The 19757-nt window shown below is 38.4% G+C and overlaps 1 protein-coding gene across 1 annotated transcript in view; it reads left to right on the top strand.

The window, feature by feature from the left end:
- Positions 1-19757, top strand: part of LOC142228963 (uncharacterized) — a 92487-nt gene that overhangs the window by 59223 nt on the left and 13507 nt on the right. The window contains exon 13 of the mRNA XM_075299487.1: positions 11973-12097. Within this exon, the coding sequence (XP_075155602.1) occupies positions 11973-12097 (125 nt within the window). The remainder of the gene's footprint in view (positions 1-11972; positions 12098-19757) is intronic.

Genomic DNA, 19757 nt, shown 5'->3' with positions numbered 1-19757 from the left:
CCTCCACATAGCCGATCTCCAGATTTAACTCCTTGGGCTTCTAGAAAAGAAAAAATATTTTCCTCCGGAATGAAATTTTAGACAAACGAATCCGAATTTTTGATAAGCGATTCAACGATTGTCTCTAAATTTCGGTTAAAAGAAAACTTTGTTGTCTAAAATTTCGTTCCTCAAAAAAGAAAACACTGATCATGAAAATTGCTTGAAACTGAAAGTAAAATTTCCAGATTTTACTCATCGTATTCATTTAAATAATGGCGGAAAAAATCTACAGATTTAAGATTTCAAATCAAGGCGTTATTTCATCATACACACGATATGTTTATGATTTCTCTAAAACTCAAACAAAATTGGTTCTCATAAATCCAGAATCTGATCTAGTTTTCATAGGTAGAATCTTTAAATTTTTTCTTCGGGAAGAGTACTGGTTAAACCCCCTAAAATGCTATATATAATCAAGTAACCCGCAACGACGAAGAGTTTTCAAAGCAAACTATTATATTTGATTCATGGTGGTGGGTATTTAAGATTCGGCCCGGCCGAACTTACTGATGTATATACTTGTTTTACGGTCTCTTTGGCATCGAGCGGGCTAAAGTTTTCGTCAAATAAGGATGTTTTCGAGAGTTTCTTTATTATGCCCAAAGGTGTTCACTTGGATTTACGTCCTGGCTCTGCGAAGGATGAGGTAATACTTTTGTGATGTGGTATAGCAAATATTCTCTAAGACTATGGGACGAATCTTGGACAAACGCAAATCCATCTTGCAGACCCATTTTTGGGGGCAGAAATATATGCTGCATGTCTGCACATTCCCACTATTTTTCGAAGTGTAAAAATTTGGTCTACATCGGTTCAGATTTAACTGCATGTATATGGCAACATAAACCTTTATATAGCTGCCACAAAAAAGAAATGGATTTGAGATGTTATCAAATATTTTGGTCTACAAACTGGTGAATATAATCTAGTCGGCCCCGCCACAATTTTGATCTTCCATACCTTTTTATACCCTGCGCCACACTGTGGAACAGGGTATTATAAGTTAGTGCATATGTTTGCAACACCCAGAAGGAGACAAGATAGACACATGGTGTCTTTGGCAAAAATGCTCAAGGTGGGGTCCTGAGTCGATATAGCCATGTCAAATCGGTTCAGATTTAGATATAGCTTCCATGTATATCGTTCGCCCAAAATGGACTAATACGGTCCCAGATCTGGTCATAATTGGCGTGTATATCAACCGATCTTCCTCAAATTCCGTACATCCGAATATTTTATGAGTCTCGAAAAACTTGCAAAATATCAGCCAAATCGGTTGAGATTTAGATATAGCTCCCATATATAGCTTTCGGCCGATATGGACTAATACGGTCCCAGAAGCCAGAGTTTTACCCCAATTTGGTTGAAATTTTGCACAGGGAGTAGAATTAGCATTGTAGGTATGCGTGCCAAATTTGGTTGAAATCGGTTCAGATTTAGATATAGCTCCCATATATAGCTTTCGCCCGATTTACACTCATATGACCACAGAGGCCAATTTTTTGCTCCGATTTAGTTGAAATTTTGCACAGGGAGTAGAATTAGCATTGTAGCTATGCGTGCCAAATTTGGTTGAAATCGGTTCAGATTTAGATATAGCTCCCATATATAGCTTTCGCCCGATTTACACTCATATGACCGTAGAGGCCAATTTTTAACTCCGATTTAGTTGAAATTTTACACAGGGAGTAGAATTAGCATTGTAGCTATGCGCGCCAAATTTGGTTGAAATCGGTTCAGATTTAGATATAGCTCCCATATATATGTTTTTCTGATTTCGACAAAAATGGTCAAAATACCAACATTTTCCTTGTAAAATCGCCACTGCTTAGTCGAAAAGTTGTAAAAATGACTCTAATTTTCCTAAACTTCTAATGCATATATATCGAACGATAAATCATAAATAAACTTTTGCGAAGTTTTCTTAAAATTGCTCCAGATTTAAATGTGTCTCATATTTATACCCTTCACCACTACTGTGGTACAGGGTATAATAAGTTTGTGCATTTGTATGTAACGCCAAGAAGGAAAAGTCTGAGACCCATCGTTTAGTATACCGATCGTCTTAGAATTAAATTCTGAGTCGATTTAGCGATGTCCGTCTGTCTGTCTGTCTGTTGATGTATTTTTGTGTGCAAAGTACAGCTCGCAGTTTTAGTCCGATTGTCCTAAAATTTGGTATAGGGTCCTGTTTCGGCTCAAAGACGATCCCTATTGATTTTGGAGAAAATCGGTTCAGATTTAGATTTAGCTGCCATATATATTTTTCACCGATCTGGTCATAATTGGCGTGTATATCAACCGATCTTCCTCAAATTCCGTACATCCGAATATTTTATGAGTCTCGAAAAACTTGCAAAATATCAGCCAAATCGGTTCAGATTTAGATATAGCTCCCATATATAGCTTTCGGCCGATTTACACTCATTTGCCCACAGAGGCCAATTTTTTGATCCGATTTAGTTGAAATTTTGCACAGGGAGTGTAATTAGCATTGTAGCTATGCGTGCCAAATTTGGTTGAAATCGGTTTAGATTTAGATATAGCTCCCATATATAGCTTTCGCCCGAATTACACTCATATGACCGTAGAGGCCAATTTTTAACTACGATTTAGTTGAAATTTTACACAGGGAGTAGAATTAGCATTGTAGCTATGCGAGCCAATTTTGGTTGAAATCGGTTCAGATTTAGATATAGCTCCCATATATATCTTTCGCCTGATTTACACTCATATGACCACAGAGGCCAATTTTTTGCTCCGATTTAGTTGAAATTTTGCACAGAGAGTAGAATTAGCATTGTAGCTATGCGTGCAAAATTTGGTTGAAATCGGTTCAGATTTAGATATAGCTCCCATATATAGCTTTCGCCCGATTTACACTCATATGACCGTAGAGGCCAATTTTTAACTCCGATTTAGTTTAAATTTTACACAGGGAGTAGAATTAGCATTTGCCAAATTTGGTTGAAATCGGTTCAGATTTAGATATAGCTCCCATATATATGTTTTTCTGATTTCGACAAAAATGGTCAAAATACCAACATTTTCCTTGTAAAATCGCCACTGCTTAGTCGAAAAGTTGTAAAAATGACTCTAATTTTCCTAAACTTCTAATACATATATATCGAGCGATAAATCATAAATAAACTTTTGCGAAGTTTTCTTAAAATTGCTCCAGATTTAAATGTTTCCCATATTTTTTTACTAATTTTTTACTAAAATTGTGTTCCACCCTAGTGCATTAGCCAACTTAAATTTTGAGTCTATAGATTTTGTAGAAGTCTATCAAATTCTGTCCAGATCGAGTGATATTTAAATGTATGTATTTGGGACAAACCTTTATATATAGCCCCAACACATTTGACGGATGTGATATGGTATCGAAAATTTAGATCTACAAAGTGGTGCAGGGTATAATATAGTCGGCCCCGCCCGACTTTAGACTTTCCTTACTTGTTTTTTACTAAAATTGTGTTCCACCCTAGTGCATTAGCCAACTTAAATTTTGAGTCTATAGATTTTGTAAAAGTCTATCAAATTCTGTCAAAATCGAGTGATATTTAAATGTATGTATTTGGGACAAACCTTTATATATAGCCCCCAACACATTTGACGGATGTGATATGGTATCGAAAATTTAGATCTACTAGACTTTCCTTACTTGTTTTTAATTAAATTCGAAATACTAAATGGCATCAGATCTGAAGAACTAATCATTTAAATGATGACTTCAGCCATATGACAAGTCCACTCGTTGCTTTTGAACCACTTTCGGATCGAAAAAAAATGTTTTCAAATTATTGCATACGTTCCATAGTGTTGGATATATTAAAATTAATCACACACTAAATTATCTAGACAATCTCTCAAATGCTTTTAAATTCATTAAAGTTATACTGAATTACAATAAGCATAAACCACAAGGAGGATACAATTTTATCTCTTAGCTACTAAGCTTGAAATTGAATTTCCTTTAACATTACTTGAATCTGTCACAATTCTTTTAGATTTCCCTTAATTCAAAGCTTAAATATTTTTGTTTTTTATTTGGGTATTACCTTCTTATAATCCTCTTATCTGATTTGCATATCTCTTCTTTTGACGTTACTTCAGGTTGCTTCCTTCCCTCCCCCCCACCACAGAGAGGAAAATGTCCCTGGTGACTGACGTCACTTGTGATGCAATTAAATCAATTTGAGACATTTCATAGATTCTACTTCACTTCCATTTGATTCCATTTCTCTCAAAAGGAAAATGTGCTAGTGAGCGTTTGTAACGATTGACTGGCAATCTGAAGGGAATTGAGAAATCGTCACTATTCTAATGGTGGAAAAATTGAAGGGGCGGCGGAAATCACAGTCCTATACCATAGACATCATTTGGTTGAGATTGAGTGTGCAGAGGAGGTGTTTGCTACAATAACACTTGAATGGTATTAAACGAACATCTAGCACATCATCATCATAGTCGTCTTACTCAATAGGATGAAAACAAAGGACGAGTGGGACTTTATGCTTTATCCGACATAGGGATTTTGAGCATAGTTAAGAGAAGAGCAAGAAACAAAAAAAAAACAAGTCCTTTACTTTTTTCTTTCTTTCGATTTGTTTTTTCATCCACCACTGTTATTTGACAGTTGTAGCTACTTGGCAAACACGAAACTTGGATTTTCCTCCCGAAATTAATTTCCAGAACAACGAGAAAACATTGTTCTCCAAAAACGTTTGATTTAACAGACAATTGACAACGGTTGGTGTCGGAAAAAGTTATAAAATACAATTTTAGGAAAAATATACTGAGGTCTGAAATCGAAAAAAAAAACTTGTGCAAATGTTAAGTAAAAGAAGTATACTGCCGTAAATTCAGCCAGGCCGTATCTACGAACCTGGATCAAACTTCACATCGCACACATCGGTTTACATGCTAGAATAATAAAATTATAGTCGAATTTGATTAAATATAATCGGTTTAAATGGTACGATTAAAATTTCCACATATTCAGACTACATCGGATTGCGTATAAGGTGGTCTTGGCTGTATGGGACCCTACAGTAGATACCAGAGGGTAATAACTGTTACATAGATGGCTCGAAGATGAGCACGGGATTGGGTGCATTTGTGGAGGAGACACTTAGATCCTAATCCGATTGCAGAACCACAGCATACTTGAGGTGCTTATAGCTGCTGAATGTGACATTCTGAGGGAGAATTGGATCGGACATGTTATATTTGTAAAACTGGGGCAATGAAGATCATGCCAATCAGAGCTTTGGAAATGAGACGAACCCTATAGAGGTTCAGATAAAAAGCCTGTGCGGATGAGTTGTAAAATGTTGGGAAAATAGTCGGAAGCAGAAAACTCAACGAACCATCAAATAATAGTAGGGAGACTGTGGGTGTAATGGCAGATGCCGCAATAATCCATGCTCATTTACCTAAGGTGGCCACAGCTGCAGAGTGTGAGATTGAGATGTAAGTAAAATGGTCCTAGGAGTGAGATTGATCAAAGATGTGTGAGAGGACGTGATTGGGCGTATATGTGGAGGAGCGAGTCACTGAGATCCTATTCCGATTACCAGACAGTCCACATCATAGCTGCCGAGTGTAATATTCTGAGGTCATGGTCCAGGGAGAATGAGACCCCAGAAGAGATACCAGAGGGAAATAACTGCTACATTGATGGCCGATCATGATCATCTATTTGCAAAACTTGGGCAATGAAGACCAAGTCAATCAGAGCTTTGGAGATGAGATGAACCCTATAGAGATTCAGATAAAAACCAAAACCGATTGATCAAAGATGTGTGAGAGGACGGGATTGGGCGTATATGTGGAGGAGCGAGTCACTGAGATCCTATTCCAATTACCAGACATAGCTGCCGAGTATGATATTCTGAGGTCATGGTCCAGGGAGAATGAGACCCCAGAAAAGATACCAGAGGGAAATAACTGCTACATTGATGGCCGATCATGTTCTATTTGCAAAACTTGGGCAATGAAGACCACGTCAATCAGAGCTTTGGAGATGAACCCTATAGAGATACAGATAAAAAGGATATGTGGATTAGTTTGAAAATATTTGGAGAATGGACGGAAACAATAAACATGACGAACCATCAAAGTATAATAGGATAGATTTTGGGTGTAATGGTGGATGCCGCATGATCCGTTACCTATGGTCGCCATAGCTGCAGGCCGAGTGTGACATTCTGATGCCAGTAAAATGGTTCTGGGAAAGTAGATACCAGATGGAAATAACTGCTACACCGATGGATGGAAGATGGGTGAGAAGACGGGACTGTGAGTATATGTGGAGGACCCTGACACTTCGATCCTATTCCGATTACCGAACCACATTATACCTGATGTGGCTATAGCTGCCGAGTGTGACATTCTGAGGCCACGGTCTTGGGAGAATGGGACTCAAGAGTAAATATCAGAGAGAAATAACTGCTACACCGATGGATGGGATATTTTGTATTTGCAAAACTGTGGCAATGAAGACCACGCCAATCAGAGCCTTGGAGATGAGATGAACCCTATAGAGATTAACATAAAAAGCGTTTGTGCATGAGTTTGAAAATGTTGGAAGAATGGACGGAAACACAAAAGTATAATGGGGGAGATTGTGGGTGTAATGGCGGATGCCGCAACAAATCATGATCCTTTGACTGTGGTCGCCATAGCTGCAGGCCGAGTGTGACATTCTGTTGCCAGTACAATGGTCCTGGGAAAGTAGATACCAGAGGGAAATAGCTGCTACACCGATGGATGGAAGATGGTGAGTAGACAGCACTGGGCGCATATGTGGAGGACCCAGATACTTAGATCCTATTCCGATTACCGAACCACAGCATACCCGATGTGGCTATAGCTGCCTAGTGTGAAAATATGAGGCCATGGTCTTAGGAAAATGGGACTATATAGTAAATACCAGAGAGAAATAACTGCTACACCGATGGATCGGATATTTCGTATTTGTAAAACTGTGGCAATGAAGACCACGTCAATCAGAGCCTTGGAGATGAGATGAACCCTATAGAAGTGGGTTAATGAAGACCACGTCCATCAGGGCCATGTAGATGATACTGGACTTATGAGCTATAGATGTTCAAATAAAAAGCGTGTGCTGATGTGTTCGGAAATGTTGAGAGAATGGACGGAACACACAAACACAATGGCGAACGCCAAAACAATCCATGATATATGAGATGGCTACAGCTGCGAGTGTGACATTCTGATGTCAATAGGATGGTCGAATATGGATGAGAGGACCAGAGGATCCAGGTACTGAGATTATATTCCGATTACCGAACCACACCATACTTGTGGTGGCCATAACTGCAGAGTGTGGCATCCTGTGGCCAAGGTCGTGGGAGAATGAACCCTAGAATATATGCCAGAGGGAAATAACTGCTACACCGATGGATCAAAGATGTGGGTCAATGAAGACCACGTCAATCAGGGCCCTGGAGATGATACTGGACTTAAAACCTATAAAGGTTCAGATAAAGGCGTATGCCAATGAGTTTGGAAATGTTGGGAGAATGGACGGAACACACAATGGCGAACGCCAAAACAATCCATGATATATGATGTGGCTATAGCTGTGAGTGTGACATTCTGATGCCAATAGGATGGTCCTGAGGGAATGAGACCCTAAAGTAAATACTAAAGGGAAATAACTGCTAGACCGATGGATCGAATATGGATGAGAGGACCAGAGGATCCATGCACTGAGATAATATTCCGATTACCGAACCACACCATACTTGTGGTGGCTATAACTGCAGAGTGTGGCATTCTGTGGCCAAGGTCATGGGAGATTGAACCTTAGAATAAATAAAATGAAAAATGAGTCAGAGCATCATGAATCCATTAATCCACAGCTTGGAGGACCGTGAAAATAATGAGTGCACTGAGAGTTTGGGACACTACTTTTGCCACTGCCCTTGGTGATTGTGCACGGGAGACACATAAGGTAATGTGGACCAATGCAACGGTCGAAAGGACGACAAAAATCCCTAGATAAGAAATAGACTGGAGAATTTCTCAAAGAGAGTAGGACGACAGTCTGGAGGATTGTAGGAATAATGACCGAATAGGTGCAGCAGAGAATGGTGCATTTAAGGCGTGTTTTGAAGAGAATGAGACCTGAAACACTGCTTTTATCACTGGAAACAAATTAAGTAATGCGTTAGGGACAAAGGGTTTCTGGAATAATACAATGGAAATAAAATGAAATATGAGCCAAAACAACATGAATCCATGAATCCACAGTTTGGAGGACCGTGAAAATAATGATCGGGCATCTAGAATTGAGAGCACATCTGTGCCGAATAAATACAGTAGAGGATGGTGCATGTAGGGCGTGCTTTTAGTGCACTGAGATTTTAGAACACTACTGACCTTGATGATTGTGCATGGGAGACACATAAAGTAATGTGGACCAATGCAACGGTCGAAAGGACGACAAAAACCCTAGATAAGAAATAGACTGACAGTCATTTCAGTCTGGAGGATCGTGGGAATAATGACCGAATAGGAGCAGCAGAGAATGGTGCATGTAGGGCGTGTTTTAAAGAGAATGAGACCTGAGACACTGCTTTTGTCACTGGAAACAAATTAAGGAATGCGTTAGGGACAAAGAGTTTCTGGAATAAAAGAATGATACAATGGAAATAAAATGAAATATGAGTCAGAGCAACATGAATCCTTTTTTCAACTTAACCTAACCTATCCTAAATTTCTCATCTACGCTTTTAAATTCTAAATATTTAATTATCTATGATTTTAATTCAAAGAATTCACAGACACAACGTTAAAATACAAAGAGTCAATAGGATACTTCGTTTGCAAGAAAGAGACCTGTTACGGAAATTGGATTTCTCAGTTGAGAAACATTCCATATTGTGAAAAAAAAAGATCGGATTTACGTGGTTCAAATAGATGCCGAATATTACCAGAAAAATGTCCTAAAGACAGTATTGAAATATTTCGGCCGCAGCCTTGGACATTCGAAGAGGTCCCAGCACAATCGTACCCTGCACGTGTCAACCAATAATGGCTTAAAAGGGCGGCTCCTCGTAGCATTTGTATCGTATAATGGCCACCAAAATCTCTTCTTCATAATTAGGTTGGCACTAAAAAATACTTCACCGGAAATGGGCCAAAATACCATAGAACCACTTTCGTGTGGCATGTGATGACTTAGTCGGAGGCTATATATATATAATTATGGACCAATTTTTGCATGATGGTTGCAGACCATATACTAACACCACGTATCAAATTTCAACCGGATCGGATAAGTTTTAATCCTCCAATAGACTCCCGAGTTCAAATCTTGGGATCGGTTTATATAGGGGCTATGTAATTATGGACCGATATGGACCAATTTTTGCAAGGGTGTTAGAGGTCATAAACTAACACCAAGTACCAAATTTCAACCTGATTGGAGGAATTTTGCTCCTCTAAGAGGCTCCGGAGTTCAAATCTGGGAATCGGTTTATATGGGGGCTATGTCATTATGAATCGATATGGACCAATTTTTGCGAGGGTGTTAGAGGTCATAAACTAACACCACATGCTCCTCCAAGAGGCTCCGGAGCTCAAATCTGGGGATCGGTTTATATGGAGGCTATATATATACTTATGGTACGATATGGACCAATTTTTGCGTGATTGTTGCAGACCATGTACCAGCACCACGTATCAAATTTCAACCGAATCGGATGAGTTTTGCTCCTCCAAGAGGCTCCGGAGTTCAAATCTGGGGATCGGTTTATATGGGGGCTATGTAATTGTGGATCGATATGGACCAATTTTTGCGAGAGTGTTAGAGGTCATAAACTAACAGCACGTACCAAATTTCAAGCGGATCGGAGGAATTTTGCTCCTCCAAGAGGCTCCGGAGTTCAAATCTGGGGATCGGTTTATATGGGGGCTATATATAACTATGGACCGATATGGACCAATTTATGCGTGATTGTTGCACCATGTACCAAATTGCAGCCGGATCGGATGAAATTTGCTTCTCTTAGAGACTCCGCAAGCCAAGTCGGGGGATCGATAGCTTGTGATTTCAACAGATGGACATGCTGAGATCGTCTTAGAATTTCACCACTTTATGGGGTCTTAGAGAAATATTTCGATGTGTTACAAAAGGAATGACAAAGTTAATATACCTCCCATCCTATGGTGGAAGGTATAAAAATATCAGCCCCCTTGTTTTTAAAAGCCTGTTCGTGGAATTTACATTCGCCTCCAGATGAACGATTCGTCAACAATCGTAACAGGTTGGCTGATAAGTCCCCGGTCTGACACATAGATGGCTTCGCTAGTATTAAATGCATATTATTTTTATATAGTACCAACCTTCAAATGATTCGTGTCAAAATTTGACGTCTGTAAGTAAATTAGTTTGTGAGATAGAGCGTCTTTTGTGAAGCAACTTTTATTATTGTGAAAAAAAATGGAAAAAGGGAATTTCGTGTTTTGATAAAATACTGTTTTCTGAAGGGGAAAAATACGGTGAAAGCAAAAACTTGGCTTGATAATGAGTTTCCGGACTCTGCCCCAGCGAAATCAACAATAATTGATTGGTATGCAAAATTCAAGCGTGGTGAAATGAGCACGGAGGACGGTGAACGCAGTGGACGTCCGAAAGAGGTGGTTACCCACGATAACATCAAAAAAATCCACAAAATGATTTTGAATGACCGTAAAATGAAGGTGATCGAGATAGCAGAAGCCTTAAAGATATCAAAAGAACGTGTTGGTCATATCATTCATCAATATTTGGATATGCGGAAGCTCTGGGCAAAATAGGTGACGCGCGAGCTCACATTTGACCAAAAACAACAACGTGTTGATGATTCTGAGCGGTGTTTGCAGCTGTTAACTCGTAACACACCCGAGTTTTTCCGTCGATATGTGACAATGGATGAAACGTGGATCCATCACTACACTCCTGAGTCCAATCGATAGTCGGCTGAGTGGACAGCGACCGGTGAACCGTCTCCGAAGCTTGGAAAGACTCAAAAGTCCGCTGGCAAAGTAATGACCTCTGTTTTTTGGGATGCGCACGGAATAATTTTTATCGATTATCTTGAGAAGGGAAAAACCATCAACAGTGACTATTATATGGCGTTATTGGAGCGTTTGAAGGTCGAAATCGCGGCAAAACGGCCCTATATGAAGAAGAAAAAAGTGTTGTTCCACCAAGACAACGCATCGTGCCACAAATCATTGAGAACGATGGCAAAAATTCATGAATTGAGCTTCGAATTGCTTCCCCACCCACCGTATTCTCCAGATCTGGCCCCCAGCGACTTTTTCTTCTGCTCAGACCTCAAAAGGATGCTCGCAGCGAAAAAATTTGGCTGCAATGAAGAGGTGATCGCCGAAACTGAGGCCTATTTTAAGGCAAAACCGAAGGAGTACTACCAAAATTGTATCAAAAAATTGGAAGGTCGCTATAATCGTTGTATCGCTCTTGAAGGGAACTATGTTGAATAATAATAAAAACGAATTTTGACCAAACAATGTGTTTTTCTTTGTTAGACCGGGGACTTATCAGCCAAACTGTTATATCGAGTTTGTGGAATTCCAATTGTTTCTGTGTTCGATAGTAAATCATAAATAATGAGTTCATGACAAATTTCAGGATTTTCTAGCAAATATGTATATCTAAAATTATTTTAGTTTCAATCTAGAACAGGCTGTAAAGCATTTGAATATTTCCAAATCAATATGTTCGTAGTAGATACATTACAAATGTCACTCAATTTCGCAATAGTAATGGAATTTTTTCGTCAAATTTTCAACAAACCACCCTCTTTCTATTGATTTTATTTCACAAAAAAAAAGAAACACACATTGAAGTATTTGTTCATCAGTTTCAGGAATTTGTAATTTATTTTCAGCAAAAAATCAAAAGAATCAAATGCAGCAACGGCTTTCACCGAGGGCAAATGGAGTACACGAGATGTGCATGATACGAAATTCAATGAGGATAAGCTTTCCATACAATTTCGCACGGGACGCTTAGGTAAGATTTTTCAATCTACTACCTACCATTCCAATGCCAGTGAGAGGGAATCGTCTACACTCAAACCTACAATGAAAAATTTATTGAACAAATAAAAAAGAAATAAAAAACCCCGAGGCATGAAAACCACTTTATCGAGCACAAGGAATATGAAATGGAAAATTTAGTTCTACTGTCTTGAAGGGTTAAATCGTTTGGATTGGTAAAATACTAGAAGATACCGGTTTGATGGTACAGAGCATTTTTGCTTGTTGACATTGCAAGTCAATTTTCAAGGAAATGTTATTGAGAAGGGGGTTTGAGTTTCTTTTGTTTTTTTAGGGAAAGTAGTTTGGATATTCGTAACACAAGTCACTATTATTTATATTTGTATGTATAATGTAAAATAACTTTAATGTTATGACCTTCTAAGAATATAACTAAATAATAGTTTAAGAGGCAGATCTATAATCAAAGATTAAAATAAAAGAAATTTTTGAAACTGATTTGTTATACGAGACGATCTAAGTAAATGAATCTACATATTTATCTACATTTACTGTCGATTCTAAAAGGATTTTGTTGAATAACAGATACAAATCTATACATGGTTTCCATACCGGCAACAGTATTTTCCATAGTCTTTAGTATAGATCAGGAGGTGGGAGAAGGCGTAATACTTTCATTTTCTAATGGAGATAACTCTCCGAGAAAATTTTGTTGATAAACAACAAATTAAAAAATGTGTCATTCTTTTAGGTATTTTTGGATTTGCCTTGAATCGTTATAGTAATATGCCCTATCAGACGTGAGAAATAAAACCGGATTTCAAAACGTAAGTGAATATAAACAAGTATATACGGTCGTAAGTTCGGCCAGGCCGAATCTTATGTACCCTCCACCATGGATTGCATAGAAACTTCTACTAAAGACTGTAATCCACAGTCGAATTACTTGGGTTGCGGTAACACTTGCCGATGGCAAGGTATCTTAAAACTCTTCTAAATTGTAAGTCTATACGGGGTATATATTAAATAAATCAAGTTTATACGGCTGTAAGTTCGGCCAGGCCGAAACTTATGTACCCTCCACCATAGATTGCGTATAAACTTCTACTGAAGATTGTCATTCACAATCGAATTACTTGGGTTGCGCTAACACTTGCCGATGGCAAGGTATCTTAAAACTTCCTAACACCGTAATATATACCACATAGTCCATACGTGGTATATATTAAACTAAAAAAGACCGATTAAATACGTATATAATTAAGTTTAAAGTTTCTATAGAAATAAAATTTTGAAAAAATAAAATTTTGACAACGTTTTCTATAAAAGTAAAATTTGGAAAAAATTTTCTATAGAAATAAAATTTGGAAAAAAAATTTCTGTAGAAATAAAATTTTTACAAAATTTTCTATAGAAATAAAATTTTGACAAAATTTTCTATAGAAATAACATTTTGACAAAATTTTCCATAGAAATAACATTTTGATATGGACCAATTTTTGTGTGATTGGGGATCGGCTATATATAACTATAGACCGATGCGGGCCAATTTTGGCATGGTTATTAGCGGCCTTATACTAACACCACGTTGCATCCGGATCGGATGAATTTTGCTCCTCCAAGACGCTCCGGAGATCAAATCTAGGGAACGGATTATATGGGGGCTATATATAATTATGGAGCGATATGGACCAATTTTTGCATGGTTATTAGAGACAATATACTAACACTACATACCCAATTTTAATCGGATCGGATGACTTTTGTTCTTCTAATTGGCTCCGGAGGTCAAATCTTGGGATCGGTTTATATGGGGGTTATATAATTATGGGCCTATGTGGACCAATTTTTGCATGGTCGTTAGAGAACATATACCAACACCATGTAAAAAATTTCAGCGGAATCGGATGATATTTGTTTCTCTTAGAGCAATCGCAAGCCAAATTTGGGGGCCCGTTTATATGGGGGCTATATATAATTATGGGCCTATGTGGACCAATTTTTGCATGTTTGTTAGAGACCATATACTAACACCACGTACCAAATTTCAGCCGGATCTGATGAAATTTGGTTCTGTTTGAAGCTCCGCAAGCCAAATCGGGGGATCGGTTTATATTGGGGCTATATGTAATTATGGACCGATATGGACCAATTTCTGCATGGTTTTTAGAGACCATATATTAACACCATGTACCAAATTTGAGCCGGATCGGTTGAAATGTGCTTCTCTTAGAGCAATCGCAAGCCAAATTTGGGGGTCCGTTTATATGGGGGCTATATATAATTATGGGTCTATGTGGACCAATTTGTGCATGGTTGTTAGAGACCATGTACCGAATTTCAGCCGGATCGGATGAAATTTGGTTCAGTTAGAAGCTCCGCAAACCAAATCGGGGGATCGGTTTATATGGGGGATATATGTAATTATTAACCGATATGGACCAATTTTCGCATGGTTATTAGAGACCATATACTAACACCATGTACCAAATTTCAGCCGGATCGGATGAAATTTTCTTCTCTAAGAGGCCTCGCAAGCCAAATCGGGGGATCGGTTTATATGGGGGATATATGTAATTATGGAACGATATGGACCAATTTTCGCATGGTCGTTATAGACCATATACTAACACCATGTACCAAATTTCAGCCGGATCGGATGAAATTTGCTTCTCTTAGAGGCGTCGCAAGCCAAATTTGGGGGTCCGTTTATATGGGGGCTATACGTAAAAGTGAACCGATATGGCCCATTTGCAATACCATCCGACCTACATCAATAACAACTACTTGTGCTAAGTTTCAAGTCGATAGCTTGTTTCGTTCGGAAGTTAGCGTGATTTCAACAGACGGACGGACGGACGGACATGCTCAGATCGACTCAGAATTTCACCACGACCCAGAATATATATACTTTATGGGGTCTTAGAGCAATATTTCGATGTATTACAAACGGAATGACAACGTTAATATACCCCCATCCTATGGTGGAGGGTATAAAAATTTGTTTTGTAGTTTAAGTAGTTCAGTATAATAATAATCGCAACAAAAATTCTACTATATAAAAATACGGTCAAAATTTGGTCAATATAAACTTGACGTATTTCTTTCAATTTTGCATTTAAAAAACCTGAACACCCCTCATTTTGAAGGTGTGTGTGTGTAGAATATTGCTCCTATTTTGATTTTGGAATTCACTCTTCAGTTGTCAAAATGCCGTCCCAGCAAGAAAAGCAGCGTATCAAAATTTTGCTCGCGCATCGCGAAAATCCGAGCTACACGCACGCAAAGCTGGCAAAATCGCTAAAAGTTGCCAAATCAACCGTTACAAATGTAATTAAAGTGTTTGGGGAACTTTTGTCGACAGCCAGGAAGTCTGGATCGGGGGAAAATCGAAAACCGGAAGCCGCTGAGACGACAAAGAGAGTTGCCGGTAGTTTCAAGCGAAAGCCTAACCTCTCTCTCCGAGATGCCGCAAATAAGCTGGGTGTATCGTCTACAACCGTGCATCGAGCCAAAAACGAGCCGGACTATCGACTTACAAGAAGGTAGTGACTCCAAATCGCGATGATAAACAAAATACGACTGCCAAAGCGCGATCCCGGAGGCTGTACACGACGATGCTGACGAAGTTTGACTGCGTGGTAATGGACGACGAAACCTACGTCAAAGCCAGTGTTGCCAACTCCCCAAGGCCAAAAAGCACCAAAAATATATTATAAATTCTAACATACCACCTTCCACCACAAAATCGAAAATTAAATGCTCTACTAAAAAAAAAACAAGTATATACGGCCGTAAGTTCGGCCAGGCCGAAGCTTATGTACCCTCCATCATGGATTGCGTAGAAACTTCTTCTAAACACTGTCATCCAGAATCGAATTACTTAAGTTGCGGTAACGCTTGCCGATGGCAAGGTATCTCAAAACCTCCTAACACCTTCTTCTATATTGTATGTAAGTCCATACGTGGTATATATCAAATCAAAAAAGATCGATCCAATACGTATATAATTCAGTTTGACAAAGTAGACATAAAATTTTGACAAAATTTTCTATAGAAATAAAATTTTCTATAGAAATAAAAATTTTGACAAAATTTTCTACAGAAAGAAAATTTTGACAAAAATTTCTACAGAAATAAAATTTTAACAAAATTTTGTATAGAAATAAACTTTTGACAAAATTTTCTATAGAAATAAAATCTTGGTAGATTATTTTTGGCTCGAGTGGCAACCATGATTAAGAACCGAATAAAATTTGAACAAAATCTTCTATAGAAATACAATTTTGACAAAATTTTCTATAGAAATAAAATTTTGACAATGATGAAAATTTTATTATGAACCGAATAAAATTTTAACAAAATTTTCTCTAGAAATAAAATTTTGACAAAATTTTCTATAGAAATAAAATTTTGGTAGATTATTTTTGGCTCTAGTGGCAACCATGATTATGAACCGATATGGACCAATTTTTGTTTGATTGGACCAATTTTGGTATGGTTGTTAGCGACCATATACTAACACCACGTTCCTAATTTGAACCGGATCGGATGAATTTTGCTCCTCCAAGAGGCTCCGGAGGTCAAATCTGGAGAATGTTTTATATGGGGGCTATATATAATTATGAACCGATATGGACCAATTCTGCCACGGTTGTTAAAGATCATATACTAACACCATGTTCCAAATTACAACCGGATTGGATGAAATTTGCTTCTCTTGGAGACTTCGCAAGCCAAATCTGGGGATCGGTTTATATGGGGGCTATATATAATTATGAACCGATGTGGACCAATTTTTGCATGGTTGTTAGAGACCATATACCAATATCATGTACCAAATTTCAGGCGGATCGGATGAAATTTGCTTCTCTTTGAGGCTCCGCAACCCAAATCTGGGGATCGGTTTATATGGGCGCTATATATAATTATGGACCGATGTGGACCAATTTTGGTACGGTTGTTAGAGACCATATACCAATACCATGTACCAAATTTCAGCCGGATCGGATGCAATTTGCTTCTCTTTGAGGCTTCGCAAGCCAAATCTGGAGATCGGTTTATATGGGGTCTATATATAATTTTGGACCGATGTGGACCAATTTTTGCATGGTTGTTAGAGACCATATACCAACATCATGTACCAAATTTCAGACGGATCGGATGAAATTTGCTTCTCTTTGAGGCTGCGCAAGCCAAATCTGGGGATCGGTTTATATGGGGGCTATATATAATTATGGACCGATATGAACCAATTTTTGCACGGTTGTTAGAGACCATACACCAACACCATGTACCAAATTTCAGCCGGATCGGATGAAATTTGCTTCTCTTTTAGGCTCCGCAAGCCAAATCTGGGGATCGGTTTATATGGGGGCTATATATAATTATGGACCGATGTGGACCAATTTCGGCATGGTTGTTAGAGACCATATACCAACACTATATACCAAATTTCAGCCGGATCGGATGAAATATGCTTCTGTTAGAGGCTCCACAAGCCAAATCTGAGGGTCCCTTTATATGGGGGCTATACGTAAAAGTGGACCGATATGTCCCATTTTCAATACCATCCGACCTACATCGATAAAAACTACTTGTGCCAAGTTTCAAGTCGATAGCTTTTTTCGTTCGGAAGTTAGCGTGATTTCAACAGACGGACGGACGGACGGACGGACGGACATGCTTAGATCGACTCAGAATTTCACCACGACCCAGAATATATATACTTTATGGGGTCTTAGAGCAATATTTCGATGTGTTACAAACGGAATGACAAAGTTAATATACCCCCATCCTATGATGGAGGGTATAAAAAAAAAAACTTCCGAAGATGTACCTAGTATAGAACTTTTGTGAATTGAATTTTAAGAAGTTAAGTTAATACCCACATTAAGATCGAGTTTAGCTGCTAAAATAGTCATTTTTTGACAATTACAATTTCTTTAATAATTCATTTTAATGAATACAAACTTTGTGAAAATTTGCTTTTGGCTATTCCCCATCAAGTTATAATAAAATTTGCAGCACATATGCATAATTTTATGCCTTTTTACTGATATAGTTTTCACTTTAGCGGCAAAACTCGAACTTAGTACTCACCATTATGAACCGCTATTCAAGTATACACTTTGATCAGTTTTAATGCTTTCGTCCAATTCATTTTGATCAGTGATGTTTTTCAACTTTCAAAATATTAATATATGGAAGGAGTCTATATTAATATATGGAAGGAGTCTTATTTCAGTTGTGCGTGCTTTTGTGAATTTAATACAAACGTTTTTAATGACATCTTTACCAAATTCGAAAATTCGACACTCATCGCTCGACTTTCCTACAGAATACCCTAAATAACAATATTAATTAAAAATAATCAATACCAACTTCAAAACAAATTCTATATTTGGCAATAAATTTGAGTTTCTTCGGCTCTTGAAAGTCTAATCAAAATTTTTGTATCAATTAAACTTAATACTGTTCAAAATAAAAAAAGCACCAAAAGCACTAAATGAAAATGCCAGAAAGCACCAAGTTGGTGCTTTTTTTGAAAAGGCAACAAAAAGGCAATTTGGTGCTTTTTAGAAATCAAAAAGCACTAAATTTGGTGCTAAAAGCACCAAATTGGCAACACTGGTCAAAGCCGACTACAAGCAGCTTCCGGGACAGGAGTTTTATACGGCAAAAGGAAGGGGAAAGGTAGCAGATATTTTCAAGCACATAAAACTGTCAAAGTCCGCAAAGAAATATATGGTTTGGCAAGCTATCTGTACCTGTGGCTTGAAAAGCAGCATTTTCATAGCTTCCGGGACTGTCAACCAAGAAATTTACGTGAAAGAGTGTTTAAATAAACGTCTGCTGCCTTTCCTGAAGAAACACGGTTGTTCCGTACTGTTTTGGCCGGATTTGGCATCTTGCTATTACGGTAAAAAGGCCATGGAGTGGTACGACGCCAACAACGTGCAGGTGGTTCCCAAGGACAAGAACCCTCCCAACACGCCAGAGCTCCGCCCAATTGAGAAATACTGGGCTATTGTCAAGTGGAACCTAAAGAAGACCAAAAAAACTGCTAAGGACGAGCAGCAGTTCAAGGCAAACTGGCTTTCTGCGGCGAAGAAGGTGGACAACGTGGCTGTACAAAATCTGATGGCAGGTGTCCAGCGTGAGGCCCGGCAATTCGGATTTGGAAAAGCGAAAGCCTAACTGAATATTTTTCCTGAATTTTATACTAATTGAACTTGAAAAAGAAATTTAATTTGATTTTTTAAATAAACGATTTCACCGATTTACACGCGTTTTCCCTTGACCGAATTTTGACCGTATCACCCTTTAGTCACTGTTGATGGTTTTTCTTTTCTCAAGATAATCGATAAAAATTATTCCATGCGCATCCCAAAAAACAGAGGCCATTACTTTGCCAGCGGACTTTTGAGTCTTTCCACGCTTCGGAGACGGTTCACCGGTCGCTGTCCACTCAGCCGACTCTCGATTGGACTCAGGAGTGTAGTGATGGAGCCATGTTTCATCCATTGTCACATATCGACGGAAAACTCGGGTGTATTACGAGTTAACAGCTGCAAACACCGCTCAAAATCATCAACACGTTGTTGTTTTTGGTCAAATGTGAGCTCGCGTGGCACCCATTTTACACAGAGCTTCCGCATATCCAAATATTG

This window comes from Haematobia irritans, chromosome 3 (assembly GCF_050003625.1).
Source record: "Haematobia irritans isolate KBUSLIRL chromosome 3, ASM5000362v1, whole genome shotgun sequence".
NCBI lineage: Eukaryota > Metazoa > Arthropoda > Insecta > Diptera > Muscidae > Haematobia > Haematobia irritans.
The sequence above is the reverse complement of the archived record's forward strand: the minus strand, read 5'-3'. Positions and strand labels throughout refer to the sequence as shown.